This window comes from Phyllostomus discolor, chromosome 12 (assembly GCF_004126475.2).
Source record: "Phyllostomus discolor isolate MPI-MPIP mPhyDis1 chromosome 12, mPhyDis1.pri.v3, whole genome shotgun sequence".
Classification (NCBI taxonomy): domain Eukaryota; kingdom Metazoa; phylum Chordata; class Mammalia; order Chiroptera; family Phyllostomidae; genus Phyllostomus; species Phyllostomus discolor.
The window spans coordinates 28,729,338-28,749,162 of NC_040914.2; the positions used below are offsets into that span (position 1 = coordinate 28,729,338).

Here is a 19,825-nt window from a genome sequence, read left to right on the forward strand (position 1 = left end):
TGTGAGGAACTGGGTGGGAAAAGCAGGGAGGTGGAAAAGCATTACCACTGGAAGCCATGGGGATGGCAGTAAGAACAGCAGCAAGCCAAGAGTCAAAGGAACAGGCTGGGTGTCCACCTCGCAGTCCGGCCAAGTGTGTAAAATGTGGAGGCAGCATCTTCCATGTGTTCCCAATAGTCCTGGGTGACAGGCGGGTTAACTAAGTATCCCTGTTGTCACTGCTGCCATGTGTGACAGGAAAGAAGCATCGGAATAGAGTTAGTTAAGGCTAATGTTTCCTGGCTTTCTCTAGCTAAGGCTCCTCAAGAAACCTGATGCCCCAGCCTAGGGTCCTCATCCATTCCTCTCAAGGAGTCTCTACCACCACTCAATTAAAGTATCTGAAGACTAGGCAGGAGTGATGGAGTGATGTAGAGAAAAGTCTGGAAGAGGTAGGTGGTGAAAGGTGACTACTGCAGCTGGCCCATGAAGAATCCAGTGGCAGCAGAAACTGAGACCTCATTGCTGGGGACTGGGGCACTGGCCTGGAGAATGACCTCAAAAGGCCAGGCCTTTGGGGAAAGCCAATACTGTGTGCCTCCTGATGCGGTTTGATACAAAACACACAAAACCACCTAGGAGGTATTCTTGCCAAGGGAGTCGAAGGTCAATCTAAGTCTCCAGAGTTTAGAGCTAACTTCCACTGACAGAAAATACAGAAGAGAGAGGAACAAGCTTAAGGACACCACAGAAATAAAGAGATTTAGAGTAGGAGACATTCTACAGGACAACTGACCCAGTTTCTTCCAGTATAACTTGCATAATCACACAAAACTTGAAAGGAAAAAATATAAGTGCCAGAATAATGGTTGCCAGGGCTGGAGGGAGGGGGAAGTAGGGAGTTATTGTTTAATGGATACACAGTTTTCATTTTGCAAGATAAAACAATCCTGGGGATCTGTTGCACAATGTGACTATACTTAACAGTACTGAACTGTACACTTAAAAATGTTGAGATGATAAATTTTATATTCTATGTTTTTATCACAATTTAATGGTAATGGGGAAAATATAATAAAAATAAATAAAATAAAATAGAATTATGACAAAAATAAAAAATAACATTATTTTAAAATGAGTGCTTCTAAACTTAAAAAATTAAACCTAGATATAGGAATGTACCAAAAACAGACATATTAGAAACTGAGTGGGGACAGGAGGGAAGTATATTTCTGCATTATCCTCAGGGTCACACAAAACATTAAAAAACTGAGAGGAGATTGCTTTAAGTTAACAGAAACTTAAGAGATCAGACAACCAAATGCAATCTGTGGATCATGTTTAGATCCGGATTCAAATGAGCCAACTGCAAAAAATAACCCATCTTGGAGATGATCAGGGAAATCTGATTATGGCCTGGGTAAAACCCTTTGTTTGAGATGATTTAAAAATTTCCTTTTTGCCCTGGCTGATTAGTTCAGTTGGTTAGAGCATCGTCCCAATATGCCAAGATTGTGGGTTTGATCCCCTGTCAAGGCACATATAAGAATCGACCAATAAATGCACAAATGAGTGGAACAACAAATTGATGTTTATCTTCCTCTCTCTTTCTAAAATCAATAATTTTTTCTTCTTTTTAAGTAGAGGTATTGAAGTTTAACAAAACAGAGATAAGGCAATTGAAAGAAAACATATTCAGGTAGAGTGCCAAAATGGCAAAGGGAAAAAATGAATCAACTGAGATTAATAATGATCCCATGAAAATAAGTAGATCTCACATGACAGTGATGAGGTAGAAACCATCCTAAAGGCAAGAAGGGGGGTGGTGTAGTGAGCATTCATTTGCCTGGCATAGGCTCTGACAAGTCATATTTGTTCTTAATTTCATGACTTTGGAATCACCCATCATAGATCAACTTCAAAAATGAATGTATGAGGAAAAGCAGGATAGTGAATAGCAACAGCAACAACCCACACTCCTCGGCAAGGAATCAGACCAGGGAATCCAGGCCCAATGTTTACTAGGGTCTTTGTATTTGACCACCATTCAAGTCAGTGATGGAAAGCTTTTGACACTATAGTAATGTGCTATGAAAGAGATATTTTAGCCCTGGCTGGTGTAAGTCAGTGGATTGAGCGTGGGCTACGAACCAAAGCATTGCAGGTTTGATTCCCAGTCAGGGCACATGCCTGGGTTGCAGGCCATGGCCCCCAGCAACCGCACATTGATGTTTCTCTCTCTCTCTCTCTCTTTCTCCCTCCCTTCCCTCTCTAAAAATAAATAAATAAAATCTTTTTAAAAAAGAGAGATTTTTAGTGCAATTGAGGACTCCTACCTTTAAAGAGTAAAGTATGCCCAACACAGGATTAGGATTTTAGGTGAAGTTGATCATGCTGATGATGTAAGAGCCCAAGAAGGCAAAAATATTGCTTCTGAATGAAAATTTTAAAAAGGAGAGAAAAGGAAAAGAAGAAACTCCAACTCCTAAAAGAAGCAACCACAGACAATTACCAAAAAACCACCCCAAAACCAAAGATGATCAGTAACAGCTTTATATCTAGAAGAAAGAGTTTAGCAAAAACACACTTCTCTCAATTAGTCTCCAAAAGTCATCATCTAATACTAAGTCGTGAGAGAAATGGCTATCAACACTTCACTCTAAGAAAGCTTTTGGACCCTCTGATACTGTAACTGCCTCATCTGATTTAATGTGAAACAAGAGCAATACTTAATGAGGAAGGTGCTGTGGTCAGAATAGAACGGTGCTTTAGAGAGAATATGGCAGGAATAAAAAAGAAATTTAAAAAAATAACCCCAACAACCCTGGATTCAGGTTCCTGTTCCATCACTTACAACCTAGGTCAAATCAACTGACAACTTTGGATTTCAAGTTTGCTTTAACTATAAAACAGAATAAATATCCTCACTAGGAACACTACAACCTTCCTTAAAAGATCAAATAATATATGTGGCAATGTTTTGTGAATTATGAGGTACTGTGTAAATATATTACCAATTGCATCAGCTTTGTGGATGAATCAGTACAAGGACACTTTGAAAATCTTTTCACCATGCCCTGTTCTGACACATCCCATGTAGTGAAAATGTTCTATGTAAACAGCTTCATAAAGACTCAGGCAACAGATCACTTGTCTGGAGCCCAATTGCTGGTCACAAGTTTTTTTGTGTCAGGATGTCAAAATCAAGGTTCTCTATTCTATGACCACCACCAAAGGATGAACTCTATCAGATTCTTCCTTATGTAACAAAAATATTCTTTGTGAGGTTTTTGGCCTATGTGACTACTGATGCATGTGTTAAACTTCCTTTTGCAAGAAGATTGTTACACATTCTTGCAACCATTCCCTGTTTTTTGACCACACAATGATGAATTTTCAAGTTGTTTACAAAGTATGAGGGCTGGTGGAAAGTGTTCTCACATTCAGAGCACACAGAGGATCTCTCTCCAGGATGAAGCCAGAAATGTTGAGAATGTTTTCTGAAGGTTTCTCAATAGCAATTGCACGCACCGGATTTCTCTTGAGAATGGAGTTGATAATGTTGAGTGAGTTGTGAGGGTCGGCTGAAACATTTCCCACACAGCTGACACTGGAAGGGCCTCTCTTGTGCATGAATCCGATAGTGTTGAATGAGTTGTGAACTCCTACGGAAGGCTCTGCTACAGTCACAACACTGATGGGCTCTCTCTCCAACATAGTCATGTTTTCGCTGATAGCGAATTAAATATGTCTTTTTGCGGGGCAATCCACGTGGAAGGGCTTTTGCTGACTCGTGATCTTGGAGATGCTGAAGAAGATGCTCATCCTGGATAAAAGCTTTGCCGCACTGGAAACATTCAAAGTAGTCCTCTTGACTATGGATTCTCACATGGCCACAGATACTTGCACGCTGAATGAAGGACTTTCCAGGGGACTTGTCACCAGAATGAGCTCCCAGATGTCTGGTGAGGTATGGCATGAGGTAGAGGGTTTCTCCACATTGTTTACCTTCAGAGGGTTTCTTGCTGGTATGGATCCACTCATGTTTCTTGCAGGCCATTTGGGTACTAAAGGTTCTCTTGCAAAATTCACATCTGTTGATTCTGGGCTCTTGGAGGAAAGGCTTGTTGACCACTGGTGGGAGACTGGTGCAAGTCCCAGGATCAGTGCATTCCTGGGAATCTGCTCCTGGAGAGCCTGCTGATTGTTTAGTAAGATTTGAATTTCTCTCAAAGTCATCTCTGTCAAGGCTTGTTTCTTGAGCCAGGGTCTTGGGCTCACTTACTGTTCCAGAGCTTACAGGTTTCTCTTTGTTGACCTGACACAAATCCAACAGATCAGCAGGAGAAGACTCTCCTGTGTGTCCTACATGCCAGAAGTTACCTATTTCCAAATCCTCCATTCCTGCCTCCAAGGATGATTTTTCTACAGGCTGGCTTTGCTTTGGAGTTAGATCTTTGGTTTCAGGTCCTCTCTCCCAATCTAAAAGAAATGTAGATGGTTCTCTACTCTAACTCACATAGATACATCATTATAGCAGAAACAGAAGAAAGGGAACAAAAGGGGAACAAAAATAACAGGACAGGTCTTGTGGCAATTGGAAAGGGTTTAAATGTTTTGCTAAAAGTTTGTATTTTCTTTTAGGAAAGTAAGAAGCTGGACAAAAGTTTGTGCTTTATAAAGGCAACTCCCCAGGCAGGAAAGAAACTGAAGCCAAGGAAATCAAGTATAGGATTGTAGATTGGAAGAGACAATAATGAACACAGTGGTCACCTCCCAGCAGACACTCAAAATATGTGAGCAGAGTAAGAAAACAGACTAGGAAGTCATCAGGAGAGGGGGGTAATGACCCAGCACAGTGGATTCAGTTTTTAAAAATGGTCTTTAAGAAGCCCTCACTGACTCCTCTGTTTCCTTGGCTTACTGTAGGACCAATGTTCCAGCATGTTCTGCTGGTCCCCTTTCAGAGAATATACCGTGATCCTGAGCACCCTATGACCACAGCTCCAGCCTCTGTCAGCTTCGGCCTGGCCAACTTCAGCAGCCTCCCTACTGGTTCCTCTTTTGGTCTTTCTAAAGCCCATTTTCCACAGATCAGCCAGAAAGATCTTTCTAGAAGAGAGCTGCCAAACAGATTACCACAGGATAATGTAAATGGACTATATTTTTGCTGTCTTATATAGTAGCCACTGGCCACAGGTAGCTAATGAACACATGAAATGTAGCTGGTACTTGAAAGGAACTAAATTTTATACTTTATGTAATTCTGATTAGTGTAAATTTAAGTAGCCACATGCGGCTAGTGGCTGCCACATCAGATATCACAGTTCCACAGTATCAATAATACTCCCTCATTCCCCAGCTCAAAACCTTCGGTATCTTTTTCTTATCTCACTTGGAACAAGATCCACATCCCTTAATATATCCCTTCCTGGGCTGGCCCATGACTATTTCTGCGACCTCATCTCTTATCCCCTCCTCCTCACTCAGACCAATCACGCTTCTTCCTGTTTCTAGAACACCCAAGCTCATTCTAAACTCAGGGCCTCTGTATTTGCTATTCTCCCTGCCTGCAACACTCTTCCTCAAATTACTACCTGGCCCCCCTTTGTCTCATTCACACCTTGCTTAGTGAGTTCGATCCTGACTTTCCCATTGTAAACAGCCTCCCAGGTCACTCTGTCTGCTGTACACTCATCTATTATTTGTTTCTTTACCCATAACCAGTCACCCCCATTAGACCACCAGCCCCATAGTCTGCCTTGTCTGTTACTGTATCCATAGAACCTAGGACAGGGCCTGGCCCACCACAGAGGCTCAATAATTATCGGTGGAATGACTGAAAGAATCAAAGAAAGAATGAACAAATTAGAGTTCCGGCCAAGATGGACGTGTAGGTAAAAACCCTTCAGTTCCTCGCACAACCAAAAGGAGGATAACAACCAACCTAAAAGCAATAAACAACCAATAGTGTCAGAAAATCAAACTGCATGGAACTCCGAAAACCAAGGAATTAAAGAAAAAATCAACCAGAACAATCAGACTGGCAGCACTGCAGCACAGCAAAGAGGGTTGCCCTGCCCAGGTGCTACCTAAGGCCCGGCACCTTACAACTTATCAGCTGTGCCAAGATAAAGAAATAGGGCCCAAATGAAAGAACACAGCAAAACCTCAGAACTAAGCAATGAGGAGATTGCCAACCTATCTAATGGAGAATTTAAAGCCCTGTTAATCAAAATGCTCACAGAACTGATTGAGCTTGGTCGAAAAATGAAAGATACTCAAAATGAAATAAAGCAAAATATTCAGGGAACCAACAGTGACAAGAAGGAAACCAGGATTCAAAGCAATGATTTGGAACAAGAGGAAGAAATAAACATCCAACTGGATCAGAACAAAGAAACAAGAATCCAAAAAAATGAAGAGAGGCTGAGGATTCTCTGGGACAACCTGAAACATTCCAATATCTGAATTATAGGGGAGCCAGAAGGGGTAGAACAACAACAAGAAATTGAAAACTTATTTGAACAAATAATGAAGGAAAACTTCTCCAATCTGGTGAAGGAAATAAACTTCCAGGAAGTCCAGGAAGCCCAGAGAGTCTCAAAGAAGTTGGACCCAAAGAGGAACACACCAAGGCACATCACCATTACATTATCCAAGATTAAAGACAAAGAGAAAATCCTGAAAGCAGCAAGAGAAAAGGAGACACTTACCCGCAAAGGAGTTCCCATAAGGCTATCAGCTGATTTCTCAAAAGAAACCTTACAGGCAAGAAGGGGCTAGAAAGAAATATTTAGTCATGAAAAGCAAGGACCTACATCCAAGAGTACTCTATCCAGCAAAGCTTTCATTTAGAATGGAAGGGCAGATAAGGTGCTTCCCAGATAAGGTCAAGTTAAAGGAGTTCATCACCACCAAGCCCTTATTATATGAAACATTAAAGGGACTTATCTAAGAAAAAGAAGATCAAAAGTATGAATGATAAAATGACAACGAACTCATAACTATTAACAAATGAACCTAAAAGAAAAGAAAAACAAAGAAAACAAAAACTAAGCAAACAACCAGAACAGGAACAGAATCAGAGAAATGGACATCACACAGAGGGAGTTCAGTGGGGAAGGGGAAGGAAGGAATAGGGGGAAAAGGTACAGGAAAGAAGCATAGTAGGCATAAAATAGATGGGGAGAAATAAAAAATAGTATAGGAGACAGGACTCAAAAGAACTTATATGTACAACCCATGGACATAAACTAAGAGGGGGAATGCTGGAGGGTTGGGGGGCAGGGTGGAGGGGGGATAAAGGGGGGGAAATTGGGAAAACTTTAATAGCATAATCAATAAAAATACTTAAAAAAAGAATGAACAAATTAAAGAAAAGACAAGAAAATGAATGAAACAGAGAGGCAGGTAGAGGAGTCCACTTGGTCATTCATGAACTTTTGTTTGGGCCCACTTCTCTGCCCATCCAGGAAAAGGCAGGAGTGTTGTGTTGACTAACACTACACCAGGCATAGCTACAGGTTCAGGAGTAGGACGAGGCCCAACATGGAACACTGAGAAATGAGGAGGGTGTTTCAACAGCTTCTAGGAAAAAAGCTTCCTCATTCTTTAGAAGGCTTCTTGGACACCTGCTCTCTCTCATCAAAAAGTACAGCTAGGATTTGTTGGCAGAGTGAAAGCAAAACATGAAACTATCTGATAACATCACTGAGTCTCTAAATCCAACCATACCTGAAGGGGCCAGCACTGAGGCTAACAATCTCTCCATTCACGCCAATTTGGGTATACTTTTCTGTTAACAGCAACTGAAGGACAACCATGATTCTGGCTGACACACATGAGGACCCAACTCAAAGGAGAAGATTTCATAAAAATGGCAAACACTATCATACTGCAGCCATCAAGTTTGGAGAAGGTAAAGTCTGGAAGGCTCTTGTCCTCATTAGGGATCTTTAGGGGAAGTAGTACAGTGAGTGAGAAGCAGGGAGAGAGAGATGGTAGAGGTAGGAGATAGAAACCAGGTTGTGGGGTGAAGGAGGGAAGGCGGAGGGAGCCTGTGAGTGTCAACAAGTTTGAGGAGCTGGAAGCAGCAGTATCACACCATAGTTTCTGGCTGGTCTCAGTTAAAAAAGGAAAGACCTATGATTTCTAGCTGCAAGAGCAAAGGCACAGATGAATGGAGGGCTTGGAGCACTAGAGAAAATGGAAACTGACCTCCCTGGAGCTGGGCAGGGTGGAACTCATGCTGCAAGAAGGGATGAGCTTCTGAAATGAGAGGAAAGAAAGTACTGAGCATGCACAAGGTAGTGATACCTCTGGAGGTGAAAGCTACTACCAGCCTTCTCCCTGATCTGAGTGGGTTTTGAAGAATGTTTCCTCACTAACAGCACCTGGCCCCTCCCCGGACTGACTGGGGGTGTTGTGGTCCCATGAGTAAGTCTCCATGGGCTTACCCCATCCTACTCACCTTGACCTGTTTCTGTAGCACTTTCTTCCTGCATCACACATGACTCCTCCTCCTCCAGCTGTGAAATGATATCTGGTTTAGAGAACTGGTACCCTGTGGAAGAGAAAGACGCGTGACTTGGGGGTTCTGTCCTAAACCCACAGCACTTCCCAGCCTGGGCTCTAAAGGCTGTGATGATAAGGAAGGTGCAAATTCACACAGGTGAAAAGGAAGCTTGTTTCTAACAAGTGTGTCCCAGGAGACCTTTGGCAATGTTTGGAGATATTTTTGTTGTCACAACTTTGGGGGAATGAAGGTGTGCTTTTGGCATCTAGTAGGTAGAAGCCAGGGACTCCGCTCAATGTCCTGCAGTGCACAGGATGCCCCCACAACACAGAATGACCTGGCCCAAATGTAAACAGTGCCAAGGTGGACAAACTCTGGTCTGGAGTAAAAACTCAAAAGGGGGCTTGAAGGCAATGTGCTAGCTCTCTACTTCAGCACAGGGATCTGATGTTGGAGCTGCTCAAAGGGAACAACACAGGGTTCTTTTCCTCCTGTGATAACCTTCATTACCTGGATTGAATAATGCTTCTTCCAATCTTGCCCTCCTTCCCACCACTAGTTCTGTGTTTCTATGAACTCCCACCATTTGCATACCACCTACTATGGTCCAAATGTTGGTGCCCTCCCCACCGCCCGCCAAACTTCATATGTTGACCTCCTAATCCCCAATGTGGTGGTACTGGGAGATGGAGCCTTTAGGGGGTTCTTAGGTTGTGAGGGTGAAGCCCTCATGAATGAGATTAGTGCTCTTACAAGAGGCCTCAGGGGGCTCCCTACTCCCTTCTAGCATGTGAGGACACAACCATGTAAGGTCTCTACTAACCCCAAAGTTTTAGCGATACAAGAAGCCAGAAATGGCTCCAGGTCACTCCATGAGGGCTAAAGGTAAAACTGAAAAACTGATTTATTCTGTCTATGTTAAGTCATAAAGTTGGTAACTGAGAGAAGAGTTGTGTTGGAAAAGGCACTCCATCATGCCTTCTTGGTGACCAATAAAAGTTCAAATTACACACACTGGTGCTAGGTGTGAGGGAAGGTGCTTCTCTCTCCCCGCATAGGTCTCTGACTTCACAAGGATGAGAGCATCATCCTACTGTCAGTGGAATGGTGGCTAGACTTGATTTTGTTTTTCAGGAGAACTCAGGCCCGCCACCCCCATCCCAAAGCCACTGAAAAGCGGAGGATCATGGTCCTGGCAACAAAAACATTTAGCTTCTGGGGAGAGATAAACAACCTTGCCCCTGGACATGAAAAGAGACTGGCAACCTCTGACTCTTTCACATCAAGGCTAGTAGAAGCCTTTGGAGCTCCTGGAATTTTCAGCAATTCCTTCACCCATTCTAAAAACATCACTGTGAGCCCTGGTAGCCAAGGATAGTGGACTAGAATATGCATGCCTGAACAATGGCGACTTCACTGTACTTCTCAGTAGGGGTGATAGACACCATTGAGTGAGCATGTGTACTATGTGCTGTTGAGTGTGTGTACTGTGTGGCTATCTCATTTGAAATGACTGAGCGAGTACAGCAATGAATCCATATCAAATTTTGCATTAAGCTTGAACATTCCTCCACAGAAACTATTCAGATGACTCAGAAGGCCACAGCTATGGGCAACTGGTGATTAGCAGCTTCATCACAACAATATGCCTGTTCACACCTTACATCTCATGCACAGTTTTTTGGCAAAACATAAAATCACCCATGTGACTCAGCCCCACTACAACCTACATTTGGCACCCTGCGACTTCTGGCTTTTCCCAAAACTAAAATTAGCTTTGAAAGGGAAGAGACTTCAGATTGTCACTGAGATTTAGGAAAATATGACAAGGCAGCTGATGGTGATTGGGAGAACTGTGTGAGGTCCCAAGGTACCTACTTTGCAGGGGACTGAGGGGTCATTGTCCTATGTACAATGTTTCTTGTATCTTCTTCAATAAATGTATCTGTTTTTCATAGTACGTGGCTGGATACTTTCTGGACAGGCCTCTGATCTGGGTTAAGAGTCACTGACATGGTGAACCACTGTGACTCATGGGAGGACATAAAAGAGTTGAGAACTGTGCCCTATTACCATGGAGAGAGCAGACTCACCTACAGAGACCAGGTTCTGGTAATTCTCCAGTGTCACCTCCCGGTGGAGTTTCCTCTCAGCAGCATTAAGAGAGGTCAGTTCCTCCAGGTTGAAGTCCACAAACACATCCTGGAAAGTTACCAACTCCTAAAACAACAAAAACAATCACAAATGCTCAGAATCCAGAAATTATCCCAGGGAGTGGGGATGGAGCCTGGTGAGAGACAACTGAACATGAAGCTGACATTCAGACCAGCAGAAAGATTCTAATTCAAGAGTTCTAATCTGGAGGTTACACAGGCCTGGCAATGTACCTTTATCTTGTAGTCTGAGAGAAGGGAGAACATTTCAAGACAGTTCCTGTGGCCAGTTACTACAAATTTGGCTTGGAGGAATACCTCAGCCTCAGGAATCAGAGAGAGATGAGTTGAAATTCGGGCTCTGGTTCTTTCATATAAGCTTTGTAAGTCACAGTGACTGATCCATAAAACACAAAGAGTTCATAAATATGAAGGGATTTTCAACCTTATTAATAAGGGGAGGGAAATGCAAATCAAAATAACACAGTACCATTTTATACCCACTCAACTGACAGAAATTAAGAAGTCTGACAATACCAAATATCTAGAACATGGACCCCCAGGACCTCTTATGCTAAGGGAGCCCTGACCAGGTAGCTCAGGTGCTTAGAGTATCCTCCCAATACACCAAGGTTGCGGGTTTGATCCTGGGTCAGGGCACATACAAGAATCCACCAATAAATGCATAAATAAGTGGAACAACAAAAAGTTTCTCTCTTTCTCAAATCAATACATTAATTTTTTTAAAAAAACTAAAAATAAAGAAAAGATGCTAAGGGAAATGAAAATTGGTAAGCCACTTTGGACCCCAAAATTCTATTCTTAGGTATACTTACTCATGTGTACTTAGAGACAGATATGTTTAAAACAATGCTATTTGTAACATCCAAAACTTGGAAATAACCCAAACATCCACTTATAGAAGAGATAAATATATTTTAGTATAGTTACACAATAGAATAATATTCCAGGATTACAAACTAATTAACTACAGTTCCACGCAACAATCTGAGTAACCTAAGGTTGAATTTGAAAAGTAGATATTAAAAGATTATATAAGACTGTGATACCCATTTTATTAATCATCATTTGTGTTTTCAGGGAAACATTATGCAAGTCAATGAACATCTGATTTACACTAGAGGTCATGCACTGGCTGCACAGCTCCTACTGAGGGTTTATTTGGCTTACATGGGTTTTTAAATCTTTTAAAAAATTTGTCTTAGTTGAAAGACAAATGCCATATGATCTCACTTATATGTGGAATCTAATTAACAAAATAAACTGATGAACCAAATAGAACCAGAGGCATGTTTACATGGAACAGATTAACAGCTGTCAGAGGGGAGGCAGGAGGGGGGACTTGATGAATGAAGGTGAAGGGATTAGGCAAAGAACATATAAGCATGACCCATAGATACAATAAACAGTGAGGAGATGGCCGGAGGGAAGCACGGTGGGGGCTGGGTGGAGGTGGGCAAAGGGGGATAAAATGGGGACATTGTTTATAGTTTAAATAATAAAAATAAAGTAAAAAGATTTTGTATTAGCTACTACCACAAAAAAAATTTGTATATTTGTATTAACTGGGGTTTTGTCTTTCCTTTACAAAATCAGAAGACCTGGCCTTACACTCTCACATGGCACCATCAGTTGAAGCTGAGTTACAGATGCCCTTTGGTGAGGCTGGCACTACCCAGTTTGTTATAATCTACCCATTTATAAATTCTTTGTTTATATTATCTCAGCAGCTCCTGTGGGCATCTCCACTTGGGATCCCTGAAATGGACACTATAGGAACAGAGGACTATTCTCAGGAGCATGTCTCCTAGAACAGTGATTCTCTCCCTTTTTTTCCGTATCTCTCCTTCAGGGATTGTTCTTACAAAATTTTTTTTCCTAATCACCACCCCCCACGAATTACTTCTGGTTCTAAAGGAAGAGCAATGTATTAATTTCATTAATTGTCTTTGAGGTTTCAAAATGTGATTGAACAAGCCCTGGCTGGGTGGCTCAGTTGGCTGGAGTGTCATCCCAAACACCAAAAGGCTTCAGATTCAATCTCCAGTCAGGCCCATACCTACATTGTGGGTTCAAACCCTGGTTGGGGCATGTATGGGAAGCAACCAATCAATGTTTCTCTTTGTCCTTTCCTCTCTCTCTCTAAAATCAATAAACATGTTCTTGGGTGAGGATTTTTTTAAAAGTGTGATTGAACAAGAACATTAAGGAGTGCATTTTTGAAAAAAATAAAACCTCACATCAGTATCACATGCCTGTAGTAGCTGCCATTTGTTTCATATGTAAACATGAGCATAATAATACTGCAAACCACATGGGCTGATTTGAATAAGCCAACAATAAAGATAAAATAAAATAGTAAACAAAAGTTAATTCAAGTGGTAAGAGGGGAAAGTTAATATAGTATGGGGGATAGTGAAGTACAACAGAGGAAAAAAAAGCTACAAAGAGGAATACAAAAATCAGAAAATTTTACATGGGGTAGCCAGGGAAAGGCACAGTGACATGATATTTACGTGAAAATTTAAAGAAAAGGATGTGGTTCAATTAGATAGGGAAGGCTCAGAAGTCAGAAAGGCAAGATCTTTATATTAGAGAACCAGCTTGGAAAAAAGCCTGACTCACCTGGGTTTCAACAGATGGCAAAGTGTTAGATACGTTTGTGTCTTCCTTTTTTGGTTCTTTGGTGTCCCTCTGTTCCATAAGGACAGAGTTCTTATCAGGGAAATCTAGAAGGAGAAAGGCATGACCACAGAATTGAGTCCAGTCTGGCAGCACCCACAGACCAAGAGAGGGGCCTGCCACTCCCACAGCATCCTATCCTGCCATGGGAGTCAGTGGCAGTCCTCAACTTCCTATGACGACAGAAAGACCATAGAAATTATTTCCCAACTTTAATCTCTTCGATGGTTCCCCAGTGCCTTCCAAATAAAGTGGAAGTTCCCTCTATGTCAGCGGTTCCCAGTCTCACTGTACACTCAGAATCACCAGGGAACTTGTTTCTCAACTGTAAAATGTAAATACTTATACTTCTAAAGCCTCTTGTAAGGATCAAACATTCCAAATGTAAAATACACCATAGGCATAAAACACAATGGCGGCTCTCATTAAGCTTTCTCTATATCTTTTTATTCACTGATCTAGAAGGCAGTCACCAACTTCCTTGCAGAAACCTGAACCTTGAAGGTCTTCCTTGCCTATATTGTCTTTCCAAGTGCACTTTGCATTAATCTGCTGTTTCTCCTATCCCAGGGAGCTCTCTTCCCTTTCCCAAGAATTCACCTCCCTCAATAGCATAGGCCTTCCAAGTTTTTCACCCTCTTGGACAATATTCCCTATGTCCACCAGAGGCAGTGTAACACTGTGATTAAAAGTACAGTGGTAGGAGCCTGATGGAATCCTGCCAATTACTAATCTTGGAACAAGTTACTCAACTTCTTTGTGATGTCTCCTTGTCTATAGAACAAGAGTAATACCTGTAGTTGACTATCAATAGCTTCAAAATTATTTTATGAGAATGCAAATGCACAGAACTGGATTAATCACAATCCTTTATTTCATGATATGACATCAGCATTGACTGTCATATTTATTTTAAATTTATTCATTTATATTTTTAACTGTAAGGCCTATGAATCCACTACCCAAACCCAAAACAAGAACATTTCCATTTAACTTATATCTACCAATTACTTTTTCCTGTCCACATCCCAGCCTTATCTCCAGAGATAGCTATGGTCTTGAATTCATATTTATTGTTCCCTTGCCTCTCTCTCTCATACATATATAGTTAATGTATGTTACACATTATATTATAATTGCATATGTGTATATATATACACATTACATATATGTATAGCATATGCAATATATATCTACATAGATCCCAATAATTTTAATTAGTGCATATAAATATGCACTAATTTTAGTTAATGCATATAAATAATTTTAATTAGTATCAATCTTATTCAAATAACCATGAGGAGTAAATGGCATTCTTTTCCCATTATTGAAATGCCTTAGTTCTAATCTAGTAACTTGAGTTCCCAAGACATCAGTCAAATTTTAGCAGAGATTTAACTTCTAAGCCTCGTGTTTCCCACATTTCATGTCCTGTTTTTTTAGCTGTGTGTGTTGTTCTGTTTTGTGGTGACACTAAAGTTTAGGCTGGATAAGAAATGTAGGGAAAAGAGGACAAAGCTGAAGAAAGGAAATATAACAGAGAAATAACAAATATCTCAGAGAAATAACAAATATTAAAAGCAAAATGCAAACCCAAAAATTTCTCCCATGTTGCTCGAGGCAGATTAGAAATGATTATAAAACTCATCCTTTCACTCATTCAACACATTTTTATTCAGCTCCCATTACACATCAGTCACATGGCAGATGTTCAATAAATTAAATGGCTAGTGGATTCCTTCCTCTCTTACCTTCCTCCTCACATGCTTGGATCAAGTTTGCCACTAGGGTTCCTGCCTCCTTGCTGTTCTTGGGTCGTTTGGATCTCACCCATGTCTGAACTTCAACTGGCAGGGTGTACAGAAACTGCTCCAGCACTAGAAGCTCCATCATCTGTTTCTTGGTGTGAATCTCTGGCTGCAACCACTGACAACAGAGCTCCCAGATTTGGCTCACAGCTTTGTGAGGCCCGGTCACTGACAGGGCCTGAAAATGCCTAAACTTTTCATGAGAAATTTTCAGAACCGCTGGGTTTCTTATGGGAATGGTTTCTGGATTATGCATATAAAAGAGATGAGGTTTCCTCAAGATATCCAAACCCCGTGTCATATGTGACATCTTTACAGCTTGGCCCTTTGCAAAATGGCGATACTTGCAGGTGCAGATACTTGAAAAGGCAGGCTGCTCCAGAACACACTGTTTTGGAAGATTTGTATCAGATGAAGATAGGATACAGAACCTCAGGACCTGCAGAAATTACATAGAGAGACAAATGGCCTGCATAGTTAGGACTGAATAGCGGGATGCAGGTGATTTGAAGCAAAGGGAGTTAGCTCATTTCACACAATCCATATTTACAGAGATTTTCACATCTACAGATATCATGTTGCCTCAGTCCCATTCCCAGCTCTGGAAAACCCACAAGCACAGCCTTGAAACATTTCACAAAGGGCGTTGAAGAAAAAAGAGACTTGAATCCCAAGCTACAATGAACTGAACTAATTTGATGAGCCACAGAAGAATTTCATTTCAAAATATAATTTAAAACAACTATGTACTATGAAAGGATGCTCAGCATCATCACTAACCATTAGAAACATGCAAATTGAAATCACAATGAGATACCACCTCACACCTGTCAGAATGGCCAACATAAACAAATCAACAAGTAAGTGCTGGCAAGGTTGTGGAGAAAAGGGAACCCTAGTGCACTGTTGGTGGGAATGAAGGCTGGTGTACTAACTTTGGAAAACAGTATGGAATTTCCTCAAAAAAACTAAAAATGGAATTGCCTTTTGACCCAGCAATTCCACTGCTGGGATTATACCTAACAATACTGAAACACTAATTCAAAAGAATGTATGAACCCCAATGTTCATAGCAGCATAATTTACAATAGCCAAGTGCTGGAAGCAGCCTAGGTGCCCATCAGGAAATGAGTGAATAAAAAAACTGTGGTACATTTACACAATGGAATTCTATGTAGCAGAAAGAAAGAAGGAGCTCCTACCCTTTGTAACAGCATGGATGGAACTTGAGAGCATTATGCTAAGTGAAGTAAGCCAGGTGGTGAAAGGCAAATACCATATGATCTCACCTATCAGTGGAACCTAATTAACAAAACAAATAAGCAAGCAAAATATAACCAAAGACATTGAAATTAAGAACAAACTGACAGTAATAAGAGGGGAGGGGAGAAGGAAATAACAGGAGAAAGAAGGGAAAGGGTCATCAAAGAATGTGTATAAAGGACCCATGGGCAAAGCCAAAGCGGGGCAGGATTGGGGATGGGAGGTGGAGTGCGTGGGGTGGGGGAAAGTGGTGGTGGGAAAATGGAGACAACTGCATTCAAATATTAATAAAAATGATTAAAAAAATGAAAATAAGAAACCAGAAAAAATATAATTAAACAACTATGTATTATTATACAGGATAAGGAAAGATCCTTACTACACATACATCCTACAAAGGACTGGATTCATATGCAAAATATATAAAGTACATGCAAATCAGTGAGAAAAAAACAGACAAAATAAGAGCAGAAAGGTTAAAAGATTTGAGCAGGTACTGTGCAAAGGAGATAGCTAAATGGCCAATAGACATATGAAACAAGACTCAACTTCCTCAGTTATCAGAGAAATATGAACTAAAACCTGAAGGAGCTTTCACTACACATGCTCCAGACTGCTTAAAATGAAAAATATCAAACAATGATAAGTGTTTGAGAAGAGAAAGAACCACAATAGAATGACATATGCAAGCACTGGAAAACAAAACAATTGAGAACGTGGATGTATGCTGCTACTGATTTAAGAAACCAAGCTAAAAAAAAAAAAAGGCCACATTCAATGATTCCATTTATGTAATGGTCAAAAACAGGCAAAAACGATTCTAAAGTGTTAGAATTCAAAATAGTTTACTGATGGGATTGGGGGCAGCAGTGGTAATGCCTGGAAGGAGACAGCATAAGGGGCTTCTGAAAAACTAGTTGTTTTACTTCTTAATCTACGAGCTCACGACATAGACGCAGTATGTTCATTCATGTTGTGAAAATTGAGTTCTATACTTAGGATTTGTAACCTTTTCTATATGTATATTTCACTAAAAAATTTGGCTGTTACAAGTTGTGGGGAAACATCTAAGTTATAGTAGTAAGTGAAAAAAAAAGCAGTAAAAAAACTTGTACATAGACTATATTCTTAACCATCTAAACCACAGGAAAAGACACTGAAAAGTAAACCAAAATTCTGCACCAGGGGTTTATGTATTAGCTGTGAGTTTATAAGGGATTTTTACAAAGGATTTTGTACCCTCCCTTAAAACATTCTTCTAACTTCGTAAGTTCTACAACGAACCTTCATTTCTTCTACCTTCATATTTTTCTTAATCAGGAACATTAAAAATATTTTAGTATTCTATAAAAGCTACATTCATTCTATGAAACCACAAACAAAATTGCCATTTGGGGGAAACATTTTTTTTTCTTTTTTACTCCCCACTGAAACATATACCTGTTATTTCTATGATGTAATTTAACCATTTCTGTTTGAAGGTATTTCTGTTCTTCAGTATTATAAGTTATAAAGCAGTGAACATCACTGAAACAAACTGTGTATGTGTCCACATCCCTGATACTTCCCTTCCAGGATCAATTTCTCAAAGTGAAATGATCATCATAAATGACAAAAGGTATAAACATTTTAAAATTTTCCTTTTTAAAAAATTTTTATTACTTTTAAAATAAATTGAGGTATAATTGACATATAATATTAGTTTAAGGTGTACAATGTAATCACTCAACATATGTATGTATGCCCTTATTTTGAAAGACAATTTTACTAGATATATTATTGTAGGTTGACACTTTTTCTCAGCAAAGTATGTGTCTTTCCCCATTTTCTCTATATCACATTATGGAGCTTTCATAGATATCCATGTTCTCTTCTATTTCTCCATGCTTCTATTTAATTATTTGCCATATTTTTATCTTTTCACACTGCATTGTATATAACTTATTCATATTATTTTCCAGTTCACTAATTCTTTCTCTAGCTATATATATTAAATTTCAGTGGCTCCATTTCTCATTTCTACAAGGTTTATTTGGTTCTTTATCTAATCAGGCTAATACTTTTTGGTAGTCTGGTTTTCCTGAAAAAAATCTCTTCAAATACAGCTTCACATTCTTTAGACTTAATATACTTATTTTGTATTCTATTTCAATAATTTCAATATTTGAAGTCTGCAGGTCTGGTTCTATTACTTGTTGTTTTAAAAATTTCTTAAAACAATATGCCAAATTTTCTTCCCAAAGGCTTCCACTAATTTCCTCTTCCAATCTCAATATGTAAGACTATACACCCACCTTGCAGGTAAATGGGGTCAGCTTCATTGGTGTGTGAAGTGCAGTCACACAGACTCTATGCTCAGAAAGGCCTCAAGCTTAGTTTAATGCTCTGCTGTTGCTGTTTTGAGATTCTTGGTATTTTACGGGCCAATTATAAATTGCTCCTACCCTTTTCCCACTAGGGTGTTTCAGTTACTGATTGGTAAAGGCTCTATATAAATAAAGAGTATTTCTTGTCCTATTTGCTTAAAAAAATTGCAGCCATGCAACACATTCTCTTAAGTCTTTGTATAACTAAAAAAAGAGTAGTATAGTTTAACCATTCAGAGACCCATTAAATATTATATTATATTTTTATTGCTTTATTAGAGCATTTCACTTTAATTATTTGCTGGAATCTAGTCTGTGGTAGGGTGTGAGAACACTTTTTTCTAAAAACTCTCCTGCCACTACCAATCATAAATTTACTATCCCTTCCTTCTTAAGATAATGGTACCCTTTAGAATTGAGTTTCTAGGTCTGTAGCCTCCAGGGAAGAATCCTGAGAAAAGAATAGTGGAAATGACTCTGAAATCTTGCCAGCCTGTCTCCCTAGACTTGTCAGGTCCAAGGTCAGAGTAGGGAGTCACAATTCTTTCTGGCCTGGAGAGGAAAGTATGACCCTGACCAGTTATTAGCCTTCCAGAAAGAAGTTCATGGCCCTGTCTCCCCTGAGGGCACCGTTAGCACCCCTCCATACTTCTTTTTCATAAATTCTTAACTGTCTGCTTCCTTTATATTTTAAACTTTTGAATCTCAGCAAGAGTAAGAGAGCAAAGCAAGGCAGGGCAGAGTGCAGGCTCAAAGCAGAGGAGTGGGGTGAGAGAAAGAGAAAGCAGGAAAGAGGGATGGGGCTAGGACAGGAGGGGTGTGGCCAACAGAGGGTAAAGACACAGAGAAGGACCAACTGAGGTACAGGAGGAGGATGAAGGGAAAGAAGGGGAGGAGCTCAGGGAGAAGAAGGGGTCCACAGACATGACAGAGGGGAAGGACACACAGAGGAGTGGTGGGACAGGTAGAAGAGAAGGAACAGGGTTTAGGGAAAAGAAATAGGGCCATGGGGAGGGACGGGGAAAGCTGAACGTG

General features: G+C 40.3%; 1 protein-coding gene across 1 annotated transcript; it reads right to left on the reverse strand.

Annotated features, from left to right (window-relative positions):
• Positions 1-3,490: 3,490 nt before the first annotated feature.
• On the reverse strand, positions 3,491-15,579 carry ZIM2 (zinc finger imprinted 2). The gene is made up of 6 exons (XM_036013539.1): positions 15,105-15,579; positions 13,297-13,400; positions 12,396-12,441; positions 10,591-10,719; positions 8,453-8,545; positions 3,491-4,461 (listed from the first exon to the last, which is right to left on the reverse strand). The coding sequence occupies exons 1-6, from the start codon at positions 15,469-15,471 to the stop codon at positions 3,491-3,493; spliced, it is 1,710 nt and encodes a 569-aa protein (XP_035869432.1). The 5' UTR covers positions 15,472-15,579.
• Between the last annotated feature and the right edge of the window lie 4,246 nt (positions 15,580-19,825).

What these genes read in the sequence shown, in the direction of transcription:
- ZIM2 (XM_036013539.1), bottom strand. Translation starts at nt 15,471, where the DNA reads ATGTCACATATGACACGGGGTTTGGATATCTTGAGGAAACCTCATCTC. An exon ending in TGCCATCTGTTGAAACCCAG is followed by an intron (nt 12,442 to 13,296) that starts GTGAGTCAGGCT and finishes CTGTTCCTATAG; the next exon opens with TGTCCATTTCAGGGATCCCA. An exon ending in TGCTACAGAAACAGGTCAAG is followed by an intron (nt 4,462 to 8,452) that starts GTGAGTAGGATG and finishes CATTTCTTTTAG; the next exon opens with ATTGGGAGAGAGGACCTGAA.